At 58.2% G+C, this 20,380-nt stretch overlaps 1 protein-coding gene across 4 annotated transcripts in view; it reads left to right on the forward strand.

Moving 5' to 3' along the window:
* Positions 1-15,518, forward strand: part of SLC17A5 (solute carrier family 17 member 5) — a 33,381-nt gene extending 17,863 nt beyond the window's left edge. For 2 of the 4 annotated variants that reach the window (XM_068170912.1, XM_068170913.1), the window contains exons 6-11: positions 1,530-1,648; positions 2,154-2,312; positions 5,381-5,513; positions 7,277-7,424; positions 12,983-13,073; positions 14,877-15,518. In XM_068170912.1, coding sequence (XP_068027013.1) covers positions 1,530-1,648; positions 2,154-2,312; positions 5,381-5,513; positions 7,277-7,424; positions 12,983-13,073; positions 14,877-15,014 — 788 coding nt within the window. In that variant the 3' untranslated portion in view covers positions 15,015-15,518. The remainder of the gene's footprint in view (positions 1-1,529; positions 1,649-2,153; positions 2,313-5,380; positions 5,514-7,276; positions 7,425-12,982; positions 13,074-14,876) is intronic. The other 2 variants (XM_068170914.1, XM_068170915.1) reach the window with 2 other exon arrangements.
* The last annotated feature ends 4,862 nt before the right edge of the window (positions 15,519-20,380 follow it).

Consider the following 20,380-nt stretch of genomic DNA (forward strand, 5'->3'; position numbering starts at 1 on the left):
GTCTGCAGAGGAGAAGGCTGAGAGGGATCTGCTCAATGTCTCTCAAGAGCTGAGGGCTGGGGGGCAGGAGGCAGGGGACAGGCTCTGCTCAGCTGCACCCTGGGATGGGACAAGGAGCAGTGGATGGAAACTGCAGCCCAGGAGGTTGCAGCTCAGCAGGAGGAGGAACTTCTGCCCTGGGAGGCTCCCAGAGCCCTGGAGCAGGCTGCCCAGAGAGGTTGTGGAGTCTCCTGCTCTGGAGCCTTCCCAGCCCTGTCTGGATGTGTTCTGTGTGCCCTGTGCTGGATTCTCTGCTCCTGCTCTGGCAGGGGGTGGTTGGACCCAAAGAGCTCCTGAAGATGTCCCTTCCAACCCCTAACATCCTCTGATCCTGTTTACCTCTCTGAGCTGTTCCATCTTCTGCATGGGGAAGGGAGAAGCTGAATCAAAGACAGGGCTTGGGCTCTTCTCAACAAAGCCTCTCCAAGTTCTGTATGACCCAAAAGGGCTCCAAGCAGAGAGTTCAGATTCCAAGCTGCAGTGTTCTCTGGAGGCAGAGTTGCTTTGGACTCTGATTCTTGAGAAGTTGCTGCTTTCCAGGGAGTGTTCTGGGCTCTGGCTTAAAGAATCATAGAATCCCAGAGCTGCCAGGGCTGGGAGGGAGCTCAAGGCTCAGCCAGCTCCAACCCCCTGCCATGGGCAGGGACACCTCACACCACAGCAGGTTGCTCACAGCCACCTCCAGCCTGGCTGCAAACACCTCCAGGCAGGAGGCTTCCACCACCTCCCTGGGCAGCCTGTGCCAGGCTCTCACCACCCTCATGGGGAACAACTTCTTCCTCACAGCCAATCTCAATCTCCCCACTTCTAGTTCTGCTCCATCCCCCCCAGTCCTATCCCTCCCTCACACCCTCACAAGTCCCTCCCCAGCTTTCCTGCAGCCCCCTGCAGCTCCTGGAAGGCCACAATGAGGTCTCCTGGGAGCCTTCTCCTCTCCAGCCTGCACAACCCCAACTCTCAGCCTGTGCACACAGCAGGGCAGCTCCCCTGCCTCACCCCACCTGGGTCAGGCTGCTCTCAGTCCCAAGCACCTCAGCAGAGGGCTGGCTCCCCAGCTGAGCTGTGTGTGGAGGCATTCCCTCTGTGCACACCAAGTGTCCTCTGTGGTCACACTGGGTGTGGGTTTGTCTTCCCCCTGGATGTTCCTCATCCTTTGTGACTGCTCCATGTGACTGATAAAAACACAGCCCCCATCTGTGTGTGCAGCTTTCTGCCTGTGGCAGGCAAGAGGAGGAACTGAAAGCAACCCCAAAGAAGCCCTCCCAGCACTTCCCTGCTTGCTCATCCTTTGTGTTTGTGATCTCCAAATGTGCTTTGCTCAGCTGCCTGGGGGAACTCTGTGTGTTAGCAGGAGGGAGAATAATATCCAGCACAAATAATATTCATTCAGATTACATTGAGAGTATTTGGAATGAGCTTCTAAAGCACCTGAGAGAGTTGTTCACTTGATGCTTAATGGTTTTGTTGCTCCCTCTCTCCACCTCCCCCAGGTGCCCTTGGTGTGTTGTGGTTCATCTTCTGGATGTGCTTGGTCAGTGATACACCAGAGAGGCACAGGAGCATTGCACATGCTGAAAGAGAATACATCCTCTCTTCCCTGAAAGATCAGGTACATCCCCTGTGACCATAGAACAAGTAGAGCTTGGTAGTCATAGAGCCACAGAAGGGTCTGGGCTGGAAGGGAGCTGCAGAGCTCAGCCCAAGGCCTCTGCACCCAGCAGGGACAGCCCCAACTCCAGCAGCTTGCCCACAGCCCTCCAAGCTCAAGCTGCTCTGCTCTGCTCTGCAGCCCTTGGCCCTGCTGCTGGCCCTGCAGGCCTTTGCCAACAGTCTCTCTGCAGCCTTCTTGCAGCCCCTTCAGCTCCTGGCAGGCTGCTCTGAGCTCTGCCTGCAGCCTTCTCTTCTCCAGGCTGCACACCCCCAGCTCCCTCAGCCTGGCCTGGCAGCAGAGCTGCTCCAAGCCCCTCAGCATTCTCCTGGCCTCCTCTGCAGCCTCTCCATCAGCTCCAGGTCCTTGCTGTGCTGAGGGCTCCAGAGGGTGTCCAGAGGTCCCTTCCCACCCCTCACACCCTGTGAGGACACTGCTATGGACTCTTTCTCTTCCCTTTTTCTAGCTTTCCACACAGAAGTCCGTTCCCTGGTGCCCCATCCTGCAGTCCCTGCCTCTCTGGGCTATAGTTGTGGCACACTTCTCTTACAACTGGACCTTCTACACCCTCCTTACACTCTTGCCCACGTACATGAAGGAGATCCTGAGGTTTGATGCACAGGAGGTGAGCACAATCCTTTTTCTTCTGAGATGAAGAGGTCAAGTAACTGTTACATGGTTTGTGTGATTGATTCAGGGTTTACAGCTTGTTTGCTGGCTCCTGAAATACTGCTTGGCCCTCCTGGCTTTACCCTCTTGCCTTTGCCCTCCTGGTTTTTGCCCTCCTGGTTTTTGCCCTCCTGGCTTTTGCCCTTCTGATTTTACCCTCCTGGCTTTGCCCTCTTGGCTTTGACCTCTTGAGTTTTGCAGAGGAGAAGGCTGAGAGGGATCTGATCAATGTCTCTCAAGAGCTGAGGGCTGGGGGGCAGGAGGCAGGGGACAGGCTCTGCTCAGCTGCACCCTGGGACAGGACAAGGAGCAGTGGATGGAAACTGCAGCCCAGGAGGTTGCAGCTCAGCAGGAGGAGGAACTTCTGCCCTGGGAGGCTCCCAGAGCCCTGGAGCAGGCTGCCCAGAGAGGTTGTGGAGTCTCCTGCTCTGGAGCCTTCCCAGCCCTGTCTGGATGTGTTCTGTGTGCCCTGTGCTGGATTCTCTGCTCCTGCTCTGGCAGGGGCTTGGACTGGATGCTCTCCAGAGGTCACTTCCACCCCTGACATCCTGTGAGCCTGTGCAAAGCTTCTCCAGCTGAAGTGAAAAGGTGCTCATGAATTCCAGGAAGCTGAATGTAGTCTCCTGGTTTAACACATGAGGCTGACTCTGCACACTGTGCAGGAAAGAGGAGATGCTAGCAGCCTGGGGAGGAAAAGATGAGGAAGCTCAAGTGTTAGAGGAGAGGGAGGCAGTAGGGGAGGCTGCAGAATGGCTGGAAAAAAAACCCCAAAGTAGATGGAGCTGCTGGTTGGGCTCCTTCCTGTGCCTCCTGAGGGGATGTCTGCATCAACTCATTTGCTCCCACAGCCCCCAGCTCCTCTCCTCTGTACAACACCTTTGCATGAAGTGCTAACAGGCTCTGCTGTGAAGTGGTTTCCCAGGACTCTGGGTGATGTTAGAGTGACTTAGGAGCTGTGGCTGCTGAGAGCACTCAGAGCCTTGCATAATGCTGTTGGGCTAACTCTGTTGCCACACAGGGAGGTGCAGATTGCATTACTCATTACAGTATTACACAGTTGCTACTGTTAGGGGCTCAGAGGCTGTCAGGGGTTGGAAGGGACCTCTGGAGAGCTGCCAGCCCAAGCCCCTGCCAGAGCAGGAGCAGAGAATCCAGCACAGGGCACACAGAACACATCCAGACAGGGCTGGGAAGGCTCCAGAGCAGGAGACTCCACAACCTCTCTGGGCAGCCTGCTCCAGGGCTCTGGGAGCCTCCCAGGGCAGAAGTTCCTCCTCCTGCTGAGCTGCAACCTCCTGGGCTGCAGTTTCCATCCATTGCTCCTTGTCCTACCCCAGGGTGCAGCTGAGCAGAGCCTGTCCCTGTCCCCTCCCTCCTGACACTTTACTGTAGCCCACCAGTTTCCCTCCCATAATAAAGAGTGTGGATAAGAACAGTCAGAGAATCACAGGATGCAGCCCAGGAGGCCATTGGCCTTCTTGGCCCCAAGGGCACTTTGCTGGTTCATGGTGAGCTTGTTGCCCATCAGCACTCCCAGCTCCTCCTCCATGGAGCTGCTCTCCAGCAGCTCAACCTCTCACCTGTCCTGCTGCAGGAAGTTATTCACAGAGGCACAGCAGCACTCAGGCTGGGAGAGACCCCCAGGGTCCCCAGGGCCAACCATCAGCCCTGCTCTGCAAGGCTCAGCCCTAAACCACAGCCCCAAGCCCCACAGCCAAACCACCTTCAAACACAGCCAGCCCTGGGCACTCCACCACCTCCCTGCCCAGCACATCCCAAGCCCTGAGCACTCTTGTGCCTAAGCTCCACTCTCAACCTCCCCAGGGGCAGCTTGAGGCTCTGCCCTCTTCTTCTCTCACTAATGCCCTGGGAGCAGAGAGCAGCAGCAGCCTCTGCACAGCCTCCTTGCAGGGAGCTGCAGGCAGCCAGGAGCTCTCCCCTCAGCCTCCTCTCTTGCCCACTAACCATCCCCAGCTCCTTCAGCCTCTCCCCAGCACATTGCTTCTCCAATGATTTCTTCCTCCCCCCTGCAAGCCTCCACATTTGCCCTTGCTGAGCTTCATGAACCTCTCCCCAACTCTCCAGCCCACCCAGTGCTGTGCCTCCTCTCCCTGGGTGTCTCTCTCCTGATGATTACAACCACATCTATTTGGATGGGTCATTTTCACACCCCTGCCTCACTGCCTCTTAATGCTGCAGCACAAATGACTTCTGTTTGGGGTTGGGCTTGGTTGTTTGGACTGGGTTTGGTTTGGATTGGTTTGGGTTTGGTTTCATTTGGTTTGGTGCTGGGTTGGGTTGAGTTTGGATTTGGTTTGGTTTGATTTGGGTTTGGTTGCATTTGAGTTTCATTTGGTTTTAGTTTGGTTTGCTTTTGGGTTGGGTTGGATTGGATTTGGGTTGGGTTTGGATAGGGTTTGATTTGAGTTTGGTTTAGTTTTGGGATGAGTTTGGATTGGCTTTGGTTTTGGTTGGTGCTGGGTTGGTCTTGATTTGGGTTTGGGGTTGGTTTGGGTTTTGTTTGGTTTTGGCTTTGGTTTTGGTTTGTATTTGGGTTGGTTTAGGGTTGGCTTGGGTTTGGTTTGGAGTTGGGTTTGGGTTGGTTTTGGTTTGGGTTTGGTTTTGGCTTTGGTTTTGGGTTGGGTTTGGGTTGGTTTTGGTTTGGGTTTGGTTTTGGGTTGGTTTTGGTTTGGCTTTGTGTTGGGGTTTTGGGTTGGGTTTGGGTTTGGGTTGGCTTTGGAGTTTGGGTTGGCTTTGGGTTGGGCTTTGTGTTGGGGGTTGGGTTGGGTTTGGTTTGGTTTGGGTTTGCTTTGTGTTGGGGTTTGGTTTTGGGTTGGCTTTGGTTGGGTTTGATTTGGTTTGGGTTGGCTTTGGTTGGGTTTGATTTGGTTTGGGTTGGCTTTGGTTGGCTTTGGGGGTTTGGGTGGTTGTTTGTTTCTTTTCCTTGCTCTTTGAGTTCCTCTCTCAATGTTTACCTGTGGGTTGTTTGTTCTGTTGTTCTGGTTTGGGTTTTTCCCTCTGCAGAACGGTTTTCTCTCTGCCCTGCCCTACTTTGGGTGCTGGCTGTGCATAATTCTCTCTGGGCAAGCTGCTGACTACCTCAGGGAGAAGCAGAACCTCTCAACTGTTTGTGTTCGGAAGTGCTTCACCCTGATAGGTAAGGCCAAGGCTCAGCTCCCTTGGGAGCAGCTCTCAGGTCCCATGTGGGGCAAAGGAAGGGCTTGGGGGAGCAGTGTGACCTTCTGCTGGGGGTAAGCAGGATGGTGCCTGGCTTGAGAGCAGCTGGAGCTCCTCTCCTACGAGGACAGGCTGAGGGAGTTGGGGCTGTGCAGGCTGGAGAGGAGAAGGCTCCCAGGAGACCTCATTGTGGCCTTCCAGGAGCTGCAGGGGGCTGCAGGAAAGCTGGGGAGGGACTTGTGAGGGTGTCAGGGAGGGACAGGACTGGGGGGGATGGAGCAGAACTAGAAGTGGGGAGATGGAGATTGGCTGTGAGGAAGAAGTTGTTGCCCAGGAGGGTGGTGAGAGCTTGCACAGGCTGCCCAGGGAGGTGGTGGAAGCCTCCTGCCTGGAGGTGTTTGCAGCCAGGCTGGAGGTGGCTGTGAGCAACCTGGTGTGGTGTGAGGTGTCCCTGCCCATGGCAGGGGGTTGGAGCTGGCTGAGCCTTGAGCTCCCTCCCAGCCCTGGCAGCTCTGGGATGATTTGTATGTTAATTGGCCAAGGGGAAATCTCTTTTCCCATTAAGAAATAAAACTCCAGAGGCTTCCTGGCTAAGAGAATGATAAGGGGTTGCCAAAAGCTTTGTTTTGAGGTCAAGATGCATCATTCTTACAGGCAGGCTGATAGAGGCTCAGGTAGCATCACCATCACAGTGTGGGTAACTGCTGGGCAGCAGGATCCATGCCAGTGACCTTCCCCAGCAGAGCTGGGATCTTGTTCTGCAGGAGCCTGTGCACAGCACCACAGAGCATCAGAGGCTGGGAGGGAGCTGCAGAGAGCATCCAGTGCAGCCCCTGCCAGAGCAGCAGCACCCAGGGCAGGCCACACAGCAATGCAGCCAGGGGGGGTTGGAAAGGCTCCAGAGCAGGAGACTCCACAACCTCTCTGGGCAGCCTGCTCCAGGGCTCTGGGAGCCTCACAGGGCAGAAGTTCCTCCTCCTGTTGATGTGGAGCCTCCTGGGTTCCAGTTTGTGCTCAGTGCTCCCTGTCCTGTCCCAGGACACCTCTGCCCAGAGACTGTTTCCATCTTCTTGCCCCCCAGCCCCTGGCTGTTTATGAGCATCCATAAGGCAGCTCTGGGCTCCCAGCTCAGGGGGAGGGGAATACACCAGAGAGTGTTCAGCAGAGGCTTATGAGGATGCTGAGGGGACTGCAACCTCTGTCTGGGGAGGAGAGGCTGAGAGCCCTGGGGCTGTTTGGTCTGGCAAGGAGAAGGCTGAGAGGGATCTGATCAATGGTTGTAAGGGTTGGTGCCAAGAGGAAGGGGCCAGGCTCTTTGCAGTGGTGTGCTGTGACAGGACAAGGAGCAGTGGATGGAAACTGCAGCCCAGGAGGTTGCAGCTCAGCAGGAGGAGGAACTTCTGCCCTGGGAGGCTCCCAGAGCCCTGGAGCAGGCTGCCCAGAGAGGTTGTGGAGTCTCCTGCTCTGGAGCCTCCCCAGCCCTGGCTGGATGTGTTCCTGGGTGAGCTGCCCTGGGTGATGCTGCTCTGGCTGCCTGGATCTCTGTGCTTTCCTGGGGCAGGATCCCCTGGCTTGCACCCCTCTGGTGCTCCTCCCAGGCCCAGTGTGGTGCCTGCAGTGCAGTGCTGGCTGCCCTGCACTAGGTGGTGGTGGTGGAAGTCCTGTAGGAGATGTGTGCACAGCTCAGAGCCCCTGGGAGCCCGCTGGGAGGGTTCCCCTGACTGTGAGCTTTCTGTCCCCAAGGCATGCTTGGCCCTGCAGCGTTCCTGGTGGCAGCAGGCTTCACAGGCTGCAACTATCAGCTGGCTGTTGTCTTTGTGACCATTTCAACCACCCTGGGAGGATTCTGCACCTCTGGCTACAGCATCAACCACCTGGACATAGCCCCCTCGTGAGTCCTGCTGGGGCTGTGGGAGGGGGGAGGCTGGCTGCGTGCTGCTGGCTGCCTGGGGGTTGTGCAATGGAGCTTGTGCTGCCCAGGCCTGGAGGGGAGGCATGGCAGTGACTCAGCTCTGCAGGCTGGGGGCACTTGCAGGCAGGGCAGGCTTGGCAGAGGCCATGAGGGGAAGGGCACTTGGGCACAGTCCCAGCTCTGATCCTGGGCCATGGGATTCCTGTACCTCTCTGCTGGGGCTTTGTCCTGCTGCATTCATGGCAGTAGCAGGGCACTGGGCTTTGGAATGCACTGGGATGGAAGGGACCTCCAAAGGTCACCCAGCCCAAGCCCCTGCCAGAGCAGGAGCAGAGAACCCAGCACAGGGCACACAGAACACATCCAGACAGGGCTGGGAAGGCTCCAGAGCAGGAGACTCCACAACCTCTCTGGGCAGCCTGCCCCAGGGCTCTGGGAGCCTCCCAGGGCAGAAGTTCCTCCTCCTGCTGAGCTGCAACCTCCTGGGCTGCAGTTTCCATCCACTGCTCCTTGTCCTGTCCCAGGGTGCAGCTGAGCAGAGCCTGTCCCCTGCCTCCTGCCCCCCAGCCCTCAGCTCTTGAGAGACATTGATCAGATCCCTCTCAGCCTCATCCCAGGGGAGATGCTCAAGTCCCCTAAGCATCCTCCTGCCTCTGCCTTGGCCTCTCCCCAGCAGCTCTCTGTCTCTCTTCACCTGGGGAGCCTCAAACTGGACCCAGGATTGCAGCTGTGCTCTCAGCAGGGCAGAGCAGAGCAGAGGGGGAGCAGAACCTCCCCAGCCCTGCTGGCCACACTTCTCTTGCTGCCCCCCCAGGCTCCCCTTGGCTCTCTTGGCCCCCAGGGCACATTGCTGTCCCCTGCAGAACTTGCTGCCCCCCAGCACTCCAAGGTCTTTCTCCATGGAGCTGCTCTCCAGCAGCCTCTACCCTGTCCTGGTGCCTGCTGCTGTTCCTCCCCAGCTCAGGACCCTGCTCTGGTCCCTGTTGAACTCCAGGAGGTTGCTGTTCCCCTGCACAGGACCTTGTCTTCACTCAGTGCACAGGATGGATCCTGCACTAGGAAGAGGGAGGCTGCCATCCACTCCTGACCCCTCTGCCTCCTGGCTGCAGCAGCTGGGGGCACAGAGGGAGGCAGGAGGTGGCAGGAGAGAGGGAGGGTTGTGTTTAAGGGAGCTGAGTGTGGGGCTGAGTCCTTTCAGTGCTGTGTCAGAGGCTGTGACAGGTCAGGTGCATCACCTGCACAACCCCAACTCCCTCAGGCTGTGCTCACAGCAGAGCAGCTCCAGCCCTCTGCTCCTCCTCCTGGCCCTGCTCTGGACACCTTCCAGCACCTCCAGAGCCTTCCTGGCACAGAGGCTCCAGAGCTGGCCCCAGAGCTGCAGGGGAGGTCTCAGCAGAGTGGAGCAGAGGGGCAGAATCCCCTCCCTGCCCTGCTGGCCACACTTCTGCTGCTGCAGCCCAGGAGATGCTGCCCAGCAGCTCATTTCCAGCCCTGCTCTGCAGACCTGCCACTGCTTGCTGCCCCATTTCAGCTGGGAGGCTCCACTGGGCCCAGGGAGTGGCAGAGGCATCTATCTGCAGCAAGCAGGGAGCCTTATCAGGGCTGCAGCTCATTTCAGAGCCACTGGGCCATGCCCAGAGGCATTTGCCCAGCAGCTGCCTGCCAGAGGTCTCTGGAGAGCAGGGAGGCTGTTGGCTGGTGTTTAGGTTTGGCAGTGTCAGCTGGCTTGGTGCTGAGTGTGGTCTGCTCTGCTCTCAGGCTGTGGCTGGAGCCTTGCTCTGGGTGTGCTGATGTGCCTGAGGGAAGCTTCCACACTTCCACATTCACTTCCTAAAGCCTAATCAGCTCAGAGTCCCTTGTGAGATAAGGAGGCTCTGTGCTCCCTTCCTGAGCAGGGCAGGATTGGTGTCACTGGGGTGCTGGAGCTCAGTCTGCAAGGCACTGCTGGGCTTCCAAGGGCTGTGGAGTGACTCCCAAGAGCAAGAGGCAGCTGCAGGCTGGGGAAGGGATGCTCCTGCTCAGGACAAAGCTGTGCCTCTCCTGCCTGGGGCTCTCCTCACCCTCTGCTCTCTGCTGCACTGCTGGCTCCAGCTCTGGGCAGCTCAGGAAGGACAAAGAGCTGCTGGGGAGAGTCCAGTGCAGGAGCACCGAGGTGATTAGAGGACTTGGAACCTCTGCCATATGAGGGAGGGCTGAGAGAGATCTGTTGAGCCTGGAGAAGCTGAGAGTCATTGCAGCTGGGAGAGACCTTCCAGGTCACTGAGTCCAACCCTAAGCCAACCCTCACAGCCAGAGCTGGATCCTGGATTGCCACATCCACAGCCTCTGGGGCACCTCCAGGGATGGAGCCCTCAGCACAGCAAGGACCTGGAGCTGATGGAGAGGCTGCAGAGGAGGCCAGGAGAATGCTGAGGGGCTTGGAGCAGCTCTGCTGCCAGGCCAGGCTGAGGGAGCTGGGGGTGTGCAGCCTGGAGAAGAGAAGGCTGCAGGCAGAGCTCAGAGCAGCCTGCCAGGAGCTGAAGGGGCTGCAAGAAGGCTGCAGAGAGACTGTTGGCAAAGGCCTGCAGGGCCAGCAGCAGGGACAAACACCTGAGGGGTGGGAGTCAGGGGGATGGGGCCTGGCACTTGTCAGTGGTGCCCAGTGACAGGCAAGAGGTATTGGGCATGAGCTTGGCATAGGAAGTTCTACCTCCAGAGGAGAAGGAGCTGCTTCACTGTGAGGCTCCCAGAGCCCTGGAGCAGGCTGCCCAGAGGGGCAGTGGAGTCTCCTGCTCTGGGGACTTCCAAGGCCCCCCTGGATGTGTCCCTGTGTGAGCTGCCCTGGGTGATGCTGCTGGGGCAGGGGGCTTGGGCTCAGTGGTCTTCAGGGGTCACTTCCAAGCCCAAGCATTCTGTGCTGGGTGCACAGAGCACAGCCTCTGGGTCAGAGCTGTGTGCTGGAACTCCTCTTCAGGGGATGAAATGGCAAACCCATGCCTCTCCCTCTGGGGAGGAGATTCTCTCTCTGCTCCTTTAGAAGTGCTGAGGCCATGGTCTCATCCTGCTAACCAGCACTGAGACACAGCTCCTTCCTGCTCTGGTGAGGTGCAACCAGTGAGAGTATTCTCTGTGATCCTTCAGCCAGGGAACCACAGAGTGCCAGGGCTGGAAGGGAGCTCCAGGCTCCAGGCCATGGGCAGGGACACCTCACACCACAGCAGGTTGCTCACAGCCACCTCCAGCCTGGCTGCAAACACCTCCAGGCAGGAGGCTTCCACCACCTCCCTGGGCAGCCTGTGCCAGGCTCTCACCACCCTCCTGGCCAACAACTTCTTCCTCACAGCCAATCTCAATCTCCCCACTTCTAGTGCTGCTCCATCCCCCCCAGTCCTGTCCCTCCCTCACAAGTCCCTCCCCAGCTTTCCTGCAGCCCCCTGCAGCTCCTGGAAGGCCACAATGAGGTCTCCTGGGAGCCTTCTCCTGCCATCCAGTCTGAATCCCCCCCACTTCTCTTTGGCTGCATCCCCCCAGCCCTCTCACTCCCTCAACATCTGAGCTGCAGGGCTCTGTGCTCAGCTGGTTGGAAGGTTGAGTTCTTCAGGCTCTCCTCTCCCTTCAGTGTCTCTCACAAGTCTGCTCCTGTGGCACAGCTTCAAACATGACTCTGTGGCACTGCTGGGAGGGAGCTCTGCAGCTGCCTGGGGCTGAGCTGCTGCCACTGAGGTGCTGAGCAAGCTGCCAGCTTCTCCCAGGCAGTTTTTGTGGCCTGTGGTGCAGAGCCATGCTCCTGTGGCTGCTGAGGCACAGGGCAGCCAGCCTCAGAGTGCTGCTGCAGCAAGGGCAACCTGCAGAACTGGTTCAGTCAGACACCTTCCCCATCAGCCTGGCCCCACAGGGAGCTGAGGGCAAGGGCAGCCTGCAGCACTCGCAGCTCAGGTCTCTGGAGCCTCTGCTTTGGGATCACAGAACTGTTTCAGTTGGCAAAGACCTCTGAGGTCAGAGTCCAGGCATCAGCCTCAGACCACCATGGAGAGACCTCTGAGGTCAGAGTCCAGCCCTGCCCAACTCCCCCATGGCCACTAAACCCTGTCCCCCAGTTGCCACATCCCCAGGTTGTCTCCAGGCATGGGGACTTCCACACCTCCCTGGGCAGTCCCTGACCACTCTGCCAGCAAAGAGCTTCTTCCTCCTGTCCAACCCAAGCCTCCCTGGAGCACTTTCAGACCATTCCATCTTGCTCCACTGCCTGACCCTGGGCAGACCAAGCCCCAGCTCACTCCAGCCTCATTCCAGGGAGCTGTAGAGTGCAGTGAGGTCTCCCTTCAGCCTCCTCCAGGCTGAACAATCCCAGCTGCTCCTCAGCAGACAGCTGCTCTGCAGCTCTCAGTGGGGGGATGTGCATCCACACTGCTGCCACTGCCTTCCTGCCAGGGGTCCTTCACCTGACTCTGTCCCCAAACAGCAGCCTCTCCTGCTCCTGCTCACCCTCTGTTAGTCTTTGCTGACCCTCTCACCCTCCTTCCTTACCCCCTCACCCTCCTTCTGACACTCTCATCCTCCTTGACCACCTCCTCACCCTCCTTCCTCACCCTCCTTCCTCACCCTCCTTCCTCACCCTCCTTCCTCACCCTCCTTCCTCACCCTCCTTCCTCACCCTCCTTCCTCACCCTCCTTCCTCACCCTCCTTCCTCACCCTCCTTCCTCACCCTCCTTCCTCACCCTCCTTCCTCACCCTCCTTCCTCACCCTCCTTCCTCACCCTCCTTCCTCACCCTCCTTCCTCACCCTCCTTCCTCACCCTCCTTCCTCACCCTCCTTCCTCACCCTCCTTGCTGTCTTCCTCCCTCAAGGCATCTGCTGCTCCTTCTCTGCCTTCCCCAGTGGGTGGCTCCATGCCTCAGTGTCTGCCTGTGGCCCAGCAGAGGAGCTGTGGGTTTGGATGATGGATCCTGGGTTGTGCAGGCTGGAGAGGAGAAGGCTCCCAGGAGACCTCATTGTGGCCTTCCAGGATCTGCAGGGGGGCTGCAAGAAAGCTGGGGAGGGACTTGTGAGGGTGTCAGGGAGGGACAGGACTGGGGGGATGGAGCAGAACTAGAAGTGGGGAGATTCAGATTAGACATTAAGTAGAAATCATTTCCCAGGAGGGTGGTGAGAGCCTGGCACAGGCTGCCCAGGGAGGGTGGTGGAAGCCTCCTGCCTGGAGGTGTTTGCAGCCAGGCTGGAGGTGGCTGTGAGCAACCTGCTGTGGTGTGAGGTGTCCCTGCCCATGGCAGGGGGTTGGGGCTGGCTGAGCCTTGAGCTCCCTTCCAGCCCTGGCAGCTCTGTGAGTCTATGACCTTTAAGGTCATTGTTTGGCTACCAGAGCCAAGCCCAGTGCTGGAGCATGGCTCAGTGAGCTGAGCTGGTAGCAGAACAAGCCCCCAGCCATTCCCAGTGGAATGTTTGTGTTTTTAATCTCTCTGTGTGGCCCAAGTGAGGCCTGTGTGTGACCAGCAGAGCTGCTCCCAGGGCTGATCAGAGGATTTGTTCCTGGCACAGCATTCACAATTTCTCTTGCAGGTATGCAGGGATTCTGCTGGGGATCACCAACTCCTTTGCTACCATCCCAGGCATGGTGGGGCCAGTCATTGCCAAGAACCTCACTCACAATGTAAGTGCCCTTACAGCTCCTGCCTTTGAGCTCCTCTGAAGGGAAACTGGCTCTCCAGGTGTGCAGTCAGGAAATGAGGTCTGGCTGCAGGTCCATGGCTGTGGATGACTCCATTCCCAGCCTGCAGTAGAGAACCACAGCCTGGGCTGGGCTGGGAGGGAGCTGCAGAGCTCAGCCCAAGGCCTCTGCACCCAGCAGGGACAGCCCCAACTCCAGCAGCTTGCCCACAGCCCTCTCCAGCCTCCCCTTCAACAGCTCCAGGCAGGGAGCCTCAACCACCTCCCTGGGCAACCTGGGCCAGGCTTCCACCACCCTCCTGCTGCACAACTTCTTCCTCACCTCCAAGCTCAAGCTGCTCTGCTGTGCAGCCCTTGGCCCTGCTGCTGGCCCTGCAGGCCTTTGCCAACAGTCTCTCTGCAGCCTTCTTGCAGCCCCTTCAGCTCCTGGCAGGCTGCTCTGAGCTCTGCCTGCAGCCTTCTCTTCTGCAGGCTGCACACCCCCAGCTCCCTCAGCCTGGCCTGGCAGCAGAGCTGCTCCAAGCCCCTCAGCATTCTCCTGGCCTCCTCTGCAGCCTCTCCATCAGCTCCAGGTCCTTCCCAATTCAGGAGCCAGATGTCAAGAGGAAGCTGCTGGGTTCTGGTGTTTAACAGGGGCCCTAAGGCATGGGGGGCACAGAGCTGTGGTGGTGTTGGTTTGGAGGGAGGCTGTTTGCAAAGGCCTGCAGGGACAGGACCAGGGGCAGTGGATTCACAGGAGGGAAGGGCAGCCCAGGGAGGTTGTGGACTCTCCTCTGGAGCCTTTCCAACCCCCCCTGGCTGCATTGCTGTGTGGCCTGCCCTGGATGCTGCTGCCCTGGCAGGGGCTTGCACTGGATGCTCTCTGCAGCTCCCTCCCAGCCTCTGCTGCTCTGTGGTGCTGTGGGATGAATGTTCTGCATCTCAGGTGAGGCTCTGCTGCAGCTGCTCTGGGGCAGTCCTGCTGGGACTGCCTGTGCCAGCTCTGCCATCACACTGAGCTGACTCCAGGCATGCTTCCATCTCCAGTCTGTGCTGCTGGGAAGCCTCCCTGCAGAGCACTTAGCTGGAGACTGCCAGAGGTGGCATGGGCTGGGAGCTCTCTCCCTCTCGAGGGGGCACTCTGTCAATCACTTGCCCTTCAGCCTGGGGTTTGGAGTCACTTTCTCTTGAGTCTTTGAGTCACTTTCCCTTGAGTGTGGAGGTTTGGAATCCCTTTGGAGAGTGGAGGTTGGGAATCCCTTTGGAGGGTGGAGGTTTGGAATCCCTTTGGAGTGTGGAGGTTGGGAATCCCTTTCCCTTGAGTGTGGAGGCTGTGAATCCCTTTGGAGAGTGGAGGTTTGGAATCCCTTTGGAGTGTGGAGGTTGGGAATCCCTTTCCCTTGAGTGTGGAGGTTTGGAGTCACTTTGGAATGTGGTGGTTTGGAATCACTTTCCCTTGAGTGTGGAGGTTTGAAATCCCTTTGGAGGGGGAAGGTTTGGATCCCTTTCTCTGGAGGGGGGAGGTTTGGGTCCCTTTCTCTGGAGGAGGGAGGTTTGGATCCCTTTGGAGGGGGGAGGTTTGGGTCCCTTTCTCTGGAGGAGGGAGGTTTGGATCCCTTTGGAGGGGGGAGGTTTGGATCCCTTTCTCTGGAGGAGGGAGGTTTGGATCCCTTTGGAGGGGGGAGGTTTGGATCCCTTTGGAGGGGGGAGGTTTGGATCCCTGTCTCTGGAGGGGGAGCTGCAGGCTGCCTGCTGGGCTGGGCTGTGTCTGTGCTCACCTCTCCTTTCTGTGTCCCTCTCCCCACAGAACACCGTGGCAGAGTGGCAGACCGTGTTCTGCATCGCTGCTTCCATCAATGCCTTTGGAGCCCTTTTCTTTGCTCTCTTTGCAAGTGGAGAGGTTCAGGACTGGGCAGTCAGTGGCTACCACTTGCACAGGAACTGAGGGAGCTGTGATGAAAGCCCAAAGCTCTGCTGGAGCCCCGTGGGCTGGGACTGTCTGACCAGAAAAGTGCCTTCCCTACTGCTGCCTGGGAGCCTCCAGAGCCTCTCAGTCCCAAGTGCTTCATCTGCATCTCTCTTGTGCTGGAGGGAATCTGGCAGCACATCTCTGCTGGTTCCTACCAAGAAGCTACTTGGATCCAGTGGAACAGTTTCCTGCTAGGACTTGGTATCAAATACATGATCAGAGAGAAGGTTTTAAGCTGCTGTGCTAGGCTCCAGTGCTTTCCAGTGTTCCATGGCTCTGCTCTGCAGGCAGAGGGTTGTTGGTGCTGAGAGGAGAGGGGAGGGGGGGGGGAGGCAGCCAAGTGGTTATGTAGCACTGCAAAGGAGCAATGGCATGCAAAGAGCTGGACCCAAAATAGGCTTTTGATTTCCATAATGAGGTGAAGAGGCTTGGGTTGGGTTGGGGTTTTTAGCTATTAAAAAACAACCCAGAAGAGCTCTAGTTGGCTCTCATCTCCTCTAATGCTTTTCCTTCTGTCACTGTCCTAAGGGATGCCTAAGAAAGTTGTGCAGCAGGAGGGTGGTGGAAGCCTGGCCCAGGTTGCCCAGGGAGGTGGTTGAGGCTCCCTGCCTGGAGCTGTTGAAGGGGAGGCTGGAGAGGGCTGTGGGCAAGCTGCTGGAGTTGGGGCTGTCCCTGCTGGGGGCAGAGGCCTTGGGCTGGCTGAGCTCTGCAGCTCCCTTCCAGCCCAGCCCAGTCTGTGACTGTAGGAAATGCACTCCTGATTTCACTCTGCTTCATGCACAAAGTTTAAATGCCTAAAAACCATTCCCTGCTTGCTGAGTCCAGCTGCACAGCTGCTGCACAGCCACCAGGAACTCAGATGTGCCCTGGTGACTGCCAGAACAGCATCATAGAATGGTCCAGGCTGGAAGGGACCAGTTTGGGGCTGCCCAGCTGAAGAGAGACAGAGAGCTGCTGGGGAGAGCCCAAGGCAGAGGCAGGAGGATGCTTAGGGGACTTGAGCATCTCCCCTGGGAAGAGAGCCTGAGAGCCCTGGGGCTGTTTAGCCTGGAGAGGAGAAGGCTGAGAGGGATCTGCTCAATGTCTCTCAAGAGCTGAGGGCTGGGGGTCAAGGGGAGGGGGCCAAGCTCTTGTGGGTGCTGCACAGCAAGAAGCCAAGGAGCACTGGAGACAAACTTGAGCAGAGAAGGTTTCAGCTGCCCAGGAGGAGAAAGTTCTTTGTTGTGAGGGTGAGGGAGGCCTGGAGCAGGCTGCCCAGAGAGGTTGTGGAGTCTCCTGCTCTGGAGCCTTTCCAACCCCCCCTGGCTGCATTGCTGTGTGGCCTGCCCTGGGTGCTGCTGCTCTGGCAGGGGCTGCACTGGATGCTCTCTGCAGCTCCCTCCCAGCCTCTGCTGCTCTGTGGTGCTGTGAAGTGCCACACAGTTGGATCAAATGTTGAGAGCAGATGGCTGGGTAATGTAGTCCCAAAGCAAAGGAAAGTTCCTGTGCCAGAGATTCCTGAACTGGATCCCTTAGGTAAGACACCCAAGAAGGCAAGTCCCTGGGCTCTGGGGTTTCCCACTTCCCACCAGCCCCAAGGCCAAGCTAAGCTCCTGCAGTGCAGCTCCCTGCCTTCATTCCTGGGGCATGGAGCTGCCTCTCTCTTCCTGGCTGCAGGAGCCATGGTTCCATTTGACCTTCCCTGAAGTCTCTCTTCCCTGGTGCTGGGACTGTGTTCCCAGCCTGTGTTTGTCCTGCAGTGTGTCCACAGCAGCCAAGAGTGAGGATGAGCTCTGTAGGAGTCCAGTGGCAGTGTTCAGTGGAAGCTGTGCTGCCTCTCCAGTGTGTCCACAACAAATGGGTTCAGTGCTGGCAGCTGCACTCCCTGCTGGAAATTGCTCTCTGCCTGAGCCAGAGCATCCCTTGGCAGGGCTGGAAGGGAACTCCAGGCTCAGCCAGCCCCAACCCCCTGCCATGGGCAGGGACACCTCACACCACAGCAGGTTGCTCACAGCCACCTCCAGCCTGGCTGCAAACACCTCCAGGCAGGAGGCTTCCACCACCTCCCTGCAGTCAGAGCACCATTCCCCAGGCATGCTGAGCAAGGCTGGGTGGTTCATGCTCCTCTGGAAGACCTTTCTCCTTCAGGAGTTTCTCATCTGGCTGCAGAGGTGAGTAACCTCTTCCTCCTGAGCCTGTGCTGAGAGGAACCCTTCCTGCTGTGTGCTCAGGGAAGGGCAGACTCCTGCAGTGGCCTTGGTTGAAAGGGAGGAGGAAAAAGGTTCCCAACAACAGGAAAAGGATGCTTAGGGCACCTGAGCATCTCCCCTGGGGAGAGAGCCTGAGAGCCCTGGGGCTGTTTAGCCTGGAGAGGAGAAGGCTGAGAGGGATCTGCTCAATGTCTCTCAAGAGCTGAGGGCTGGGGGGCAGGAGGCAGGGGACAGGCTCTGCTCAGCTGCACCCTGGGATAGGACAAGGAGCAGTGGATGGAAACTGCAGCCCAGGAGGTTGCAGCTCAGCAGGAGGAGGAACTTCTGCCCTGGGAGGCTCCCAGAGCCCTGGGGCAGGCTGCCCAGAGAGGTTGTGGAGTCTCCTGCTCTGGAGCCTTTCCAACCCCCCCTGGCTGCATTGCTGTGTGGCCTGCCCTGGGTGCTGCTGCTCTGGCAGGGGCTGCACTGGATGCTCTCTGCAGCTCCCTCCCAGCCTCTGCTGCTCTGTGGTGCTGAGATACAACAAACAAAGGAGGAAATCCCCAACTCCACCCAAGTTTTACCTCTCTGCATCATGCTCACAGAAGGAAGCCTGGGAAGCAGCAGCCAAAGCATTCCCTGCTGCTGCTGCTGCTGCTGTGTGTTCCTGCCTGCACAGCTCTCAGGCCCATCTGTCCAGGAGCACTTCTCCTAGCCCCTAGTTGCAGCATGAAGAAGGGCTTTGAGTGCCTCTTGTCTCAGGTTCCCTTGGGTGACCCTGGCCAGCCCTGGGCAGGTTCTGGGTGCTGACTCTGCCTGCAGCAATATTTGGCTGCTGGTTTGGTTTTGTCTTGCTGCATTTCCCTCACAGGTAGCCCTGGAGTGCTCTGTGCTCCAGCAGGAGCCCTCTCACCCTGCTGCCCACCTGGCCTGAGGGAGCTCAGCTCGGAGCCAGGCTTCACCATTGCAGAGCAGGAGCTGCAGCACAGCTCTGGGAGCGTGGCTGAGTGTTGCCAGGTATTGTGAGCTGCCTCCTCCTCAACCTCTGCTTCTGCTTGCTCACAGCCACCTCCAGCCTGGCTGCAAACACCTCCAGGCAGGAGGCTTCCACCACCTCCCTGGGCAGCCTGTGCCAGGCTCTCACCACCCTCATGGGGAGCAACATCTTCCTGATGTCTAAGCTCAATCTTCCCTCCTCTAGCTTGGATCCATCCCCCCCAGTCCTATCCCTCCCTCACACCCTCACAAGTCCCTCCCCAGCTTTCTTGCAGCCCCCTGCAGATCCTGGAAGGCCACAATGAGGTCTCCTGGGAGCCTTCTCCTCTCCAGCCTGCACAACCCCAACTCCCTCAGGCTGTCCTCACAGCAGAGCAGCTCCAGCCCTCTGCTCCTCCTCCTGGCCCTGCTCTGGACACCTTCCAGCAAATCACAGAAATGGTTTTAGTAATGGGGGATAAAAATCATAGAATCCTTGTCAGGGCTGGAAGGGAGCTCAAGGCTCAGCCAGCCCCAACCCCCTGCCATGGGCAGGGACACCTCACACCACAGCAGGTTGCTCACAGCCACCTCCAGCCTGGCTGCAAACACCTCCAGGCAGGAGGCTTCCACCACCTCCCTGCAGTCAGAGCACCATTCCCAAAGCTTGCTGAGCAAGGCTGGAGGCTGGGTGTGAGGGGTGGTTGATATTCCCCTGGGAAATGATCTGCCACACCATCAGTCAAGCATTTATTTACTTATTTAACCTTTTCTCCTCTCCTGCTTTCTGGGAATGTTGGATTCCATGAGGAATTAACTAACCTTCAAGTCTGGCAGTCAGGAAAGGCAGCTGTGGAAGAGGAAGCCTCCACATGAGGAGGTAAGTGAGACAAAGGTGGTGTGGGGAGGTAGTGTCCTCTGCTGGATCCCTTAGAGCCTGTGGGGCAGACAGACCTGCTCCAAACTGCAGGAGAGTCACAGAATTGTAGAGGCTGGAAGGGAGCTGCAGAGAGCATCCAGTGCAGCCCCTGCCAGAGCAGCAGCACCCAGGGCAGGCCACACAGCAATGCAGCCAGGGGGGGTTGGAAAGGCTCCAGAGCAGGAGACTCCACAACCTCTCTGGGCAGCCTGCTCCAGGCCTCCCTCACCCTCACCCCAAAGAACTTTCTCCTCCTGGGCAGCTGAAACCTTCTCTGCTCAAGTTTGTCTCCAGTGCTCCTTGGCTTCTTGCTGGGCAGCACCCACAAGAGCTTGGCCCCCTCCCCTTGACCCCCAGCCCTCAGCTCTTGAGAGACATTGAGCAGATCCCTCTCAGCCTTCTCCTCTCCAGGCTAAACAGCCCCAGGGCTCTCAGGCTCTCTTCCCAGGGGAGATGCTCAAGTCCCCTAAGCATCCTCCTGCCTCTGCCTTGGCCTCTCCCCAGCAGCTCTCTGTCTCTCTTCACCTGGGGAGCCCCAGACTGGACCCAGGATTGCAGCTGTGCTCTCAGCAGGGCAGAGCAGAGCAGAGGGGGAGCAGAACCTCCCCAGCCCTGCTGGCCACACTTCTCTTGCTGCCCCCCAGGCTCCCCTTGGCTCTCTTGGCCCCCAGGGCACATTGCTGTCCCCTGCAGAACTTGCTGCCCCCCAGCACTCCAAGGTCTTTCTCCATGGAGCTGCCCTCCAGCAGCCTCTACCCTGTCCTGGTGCCTGCTGCTGTTCCTCCCCAGCTCAGGACCCTGCTCTTGTGCACAACAGCTCCTGATGTTGCTGCAGTTCTCTAATGCCCTGTGTGGTTGTCATGATGGAAACAGCTCCAGAAGGCCTCACTTGTGTGCATTCCATGTGATGGTCAGGTGCAGAACTCATTCCTGCTGTGTTTAGTGCAAGAGGGAGCTGGGGCTGTTCAGCCTGGAAGCAGAGGAGGCTGAGGGAGACCTCATTGCTCTCTGCAGCTCCCTGAGAGGAGGCTGCAGGGGGCTGGGGGTTGCTCTCTTCTCTCTGCTGTGAGGTGATAGAATGAGAGGAAGTGACCTGAAGTTGTGCTGGGCAGGGTTTGGGGTGGGAATCAGGACAGCTTCCTTTGCTGCAGGAGTGGTCAGGCACTGGCAGAGGCTGCCCAGGGAGCTGGTGCAGTCCCCACCCCTGGAGGGGTTCAAGGAACCTGTGGCCATGGCACCTGGGGAGAAGGTTTGGTGGCCATGGTGGGGGTGGGTTGAGG

The sequence above is a fragment of the Melanerpes formicivorus genome, unplaced genomic scaffold (genome assembly GCF_026170545.1).
Source record: "Melanerpes formicivorus ecotype bairdi unplaced genomic scaffold, bMelFor1.0.p_v2 SCAF_795, whole genome shotgun sequence".
In the NCBI taxonomy this organism is placed as follows: Eukaryota; Metazoa; Chordata; class Aves; order Piciformes; family Picidae; genus Melanerpes; species Melanerpes formicivorus.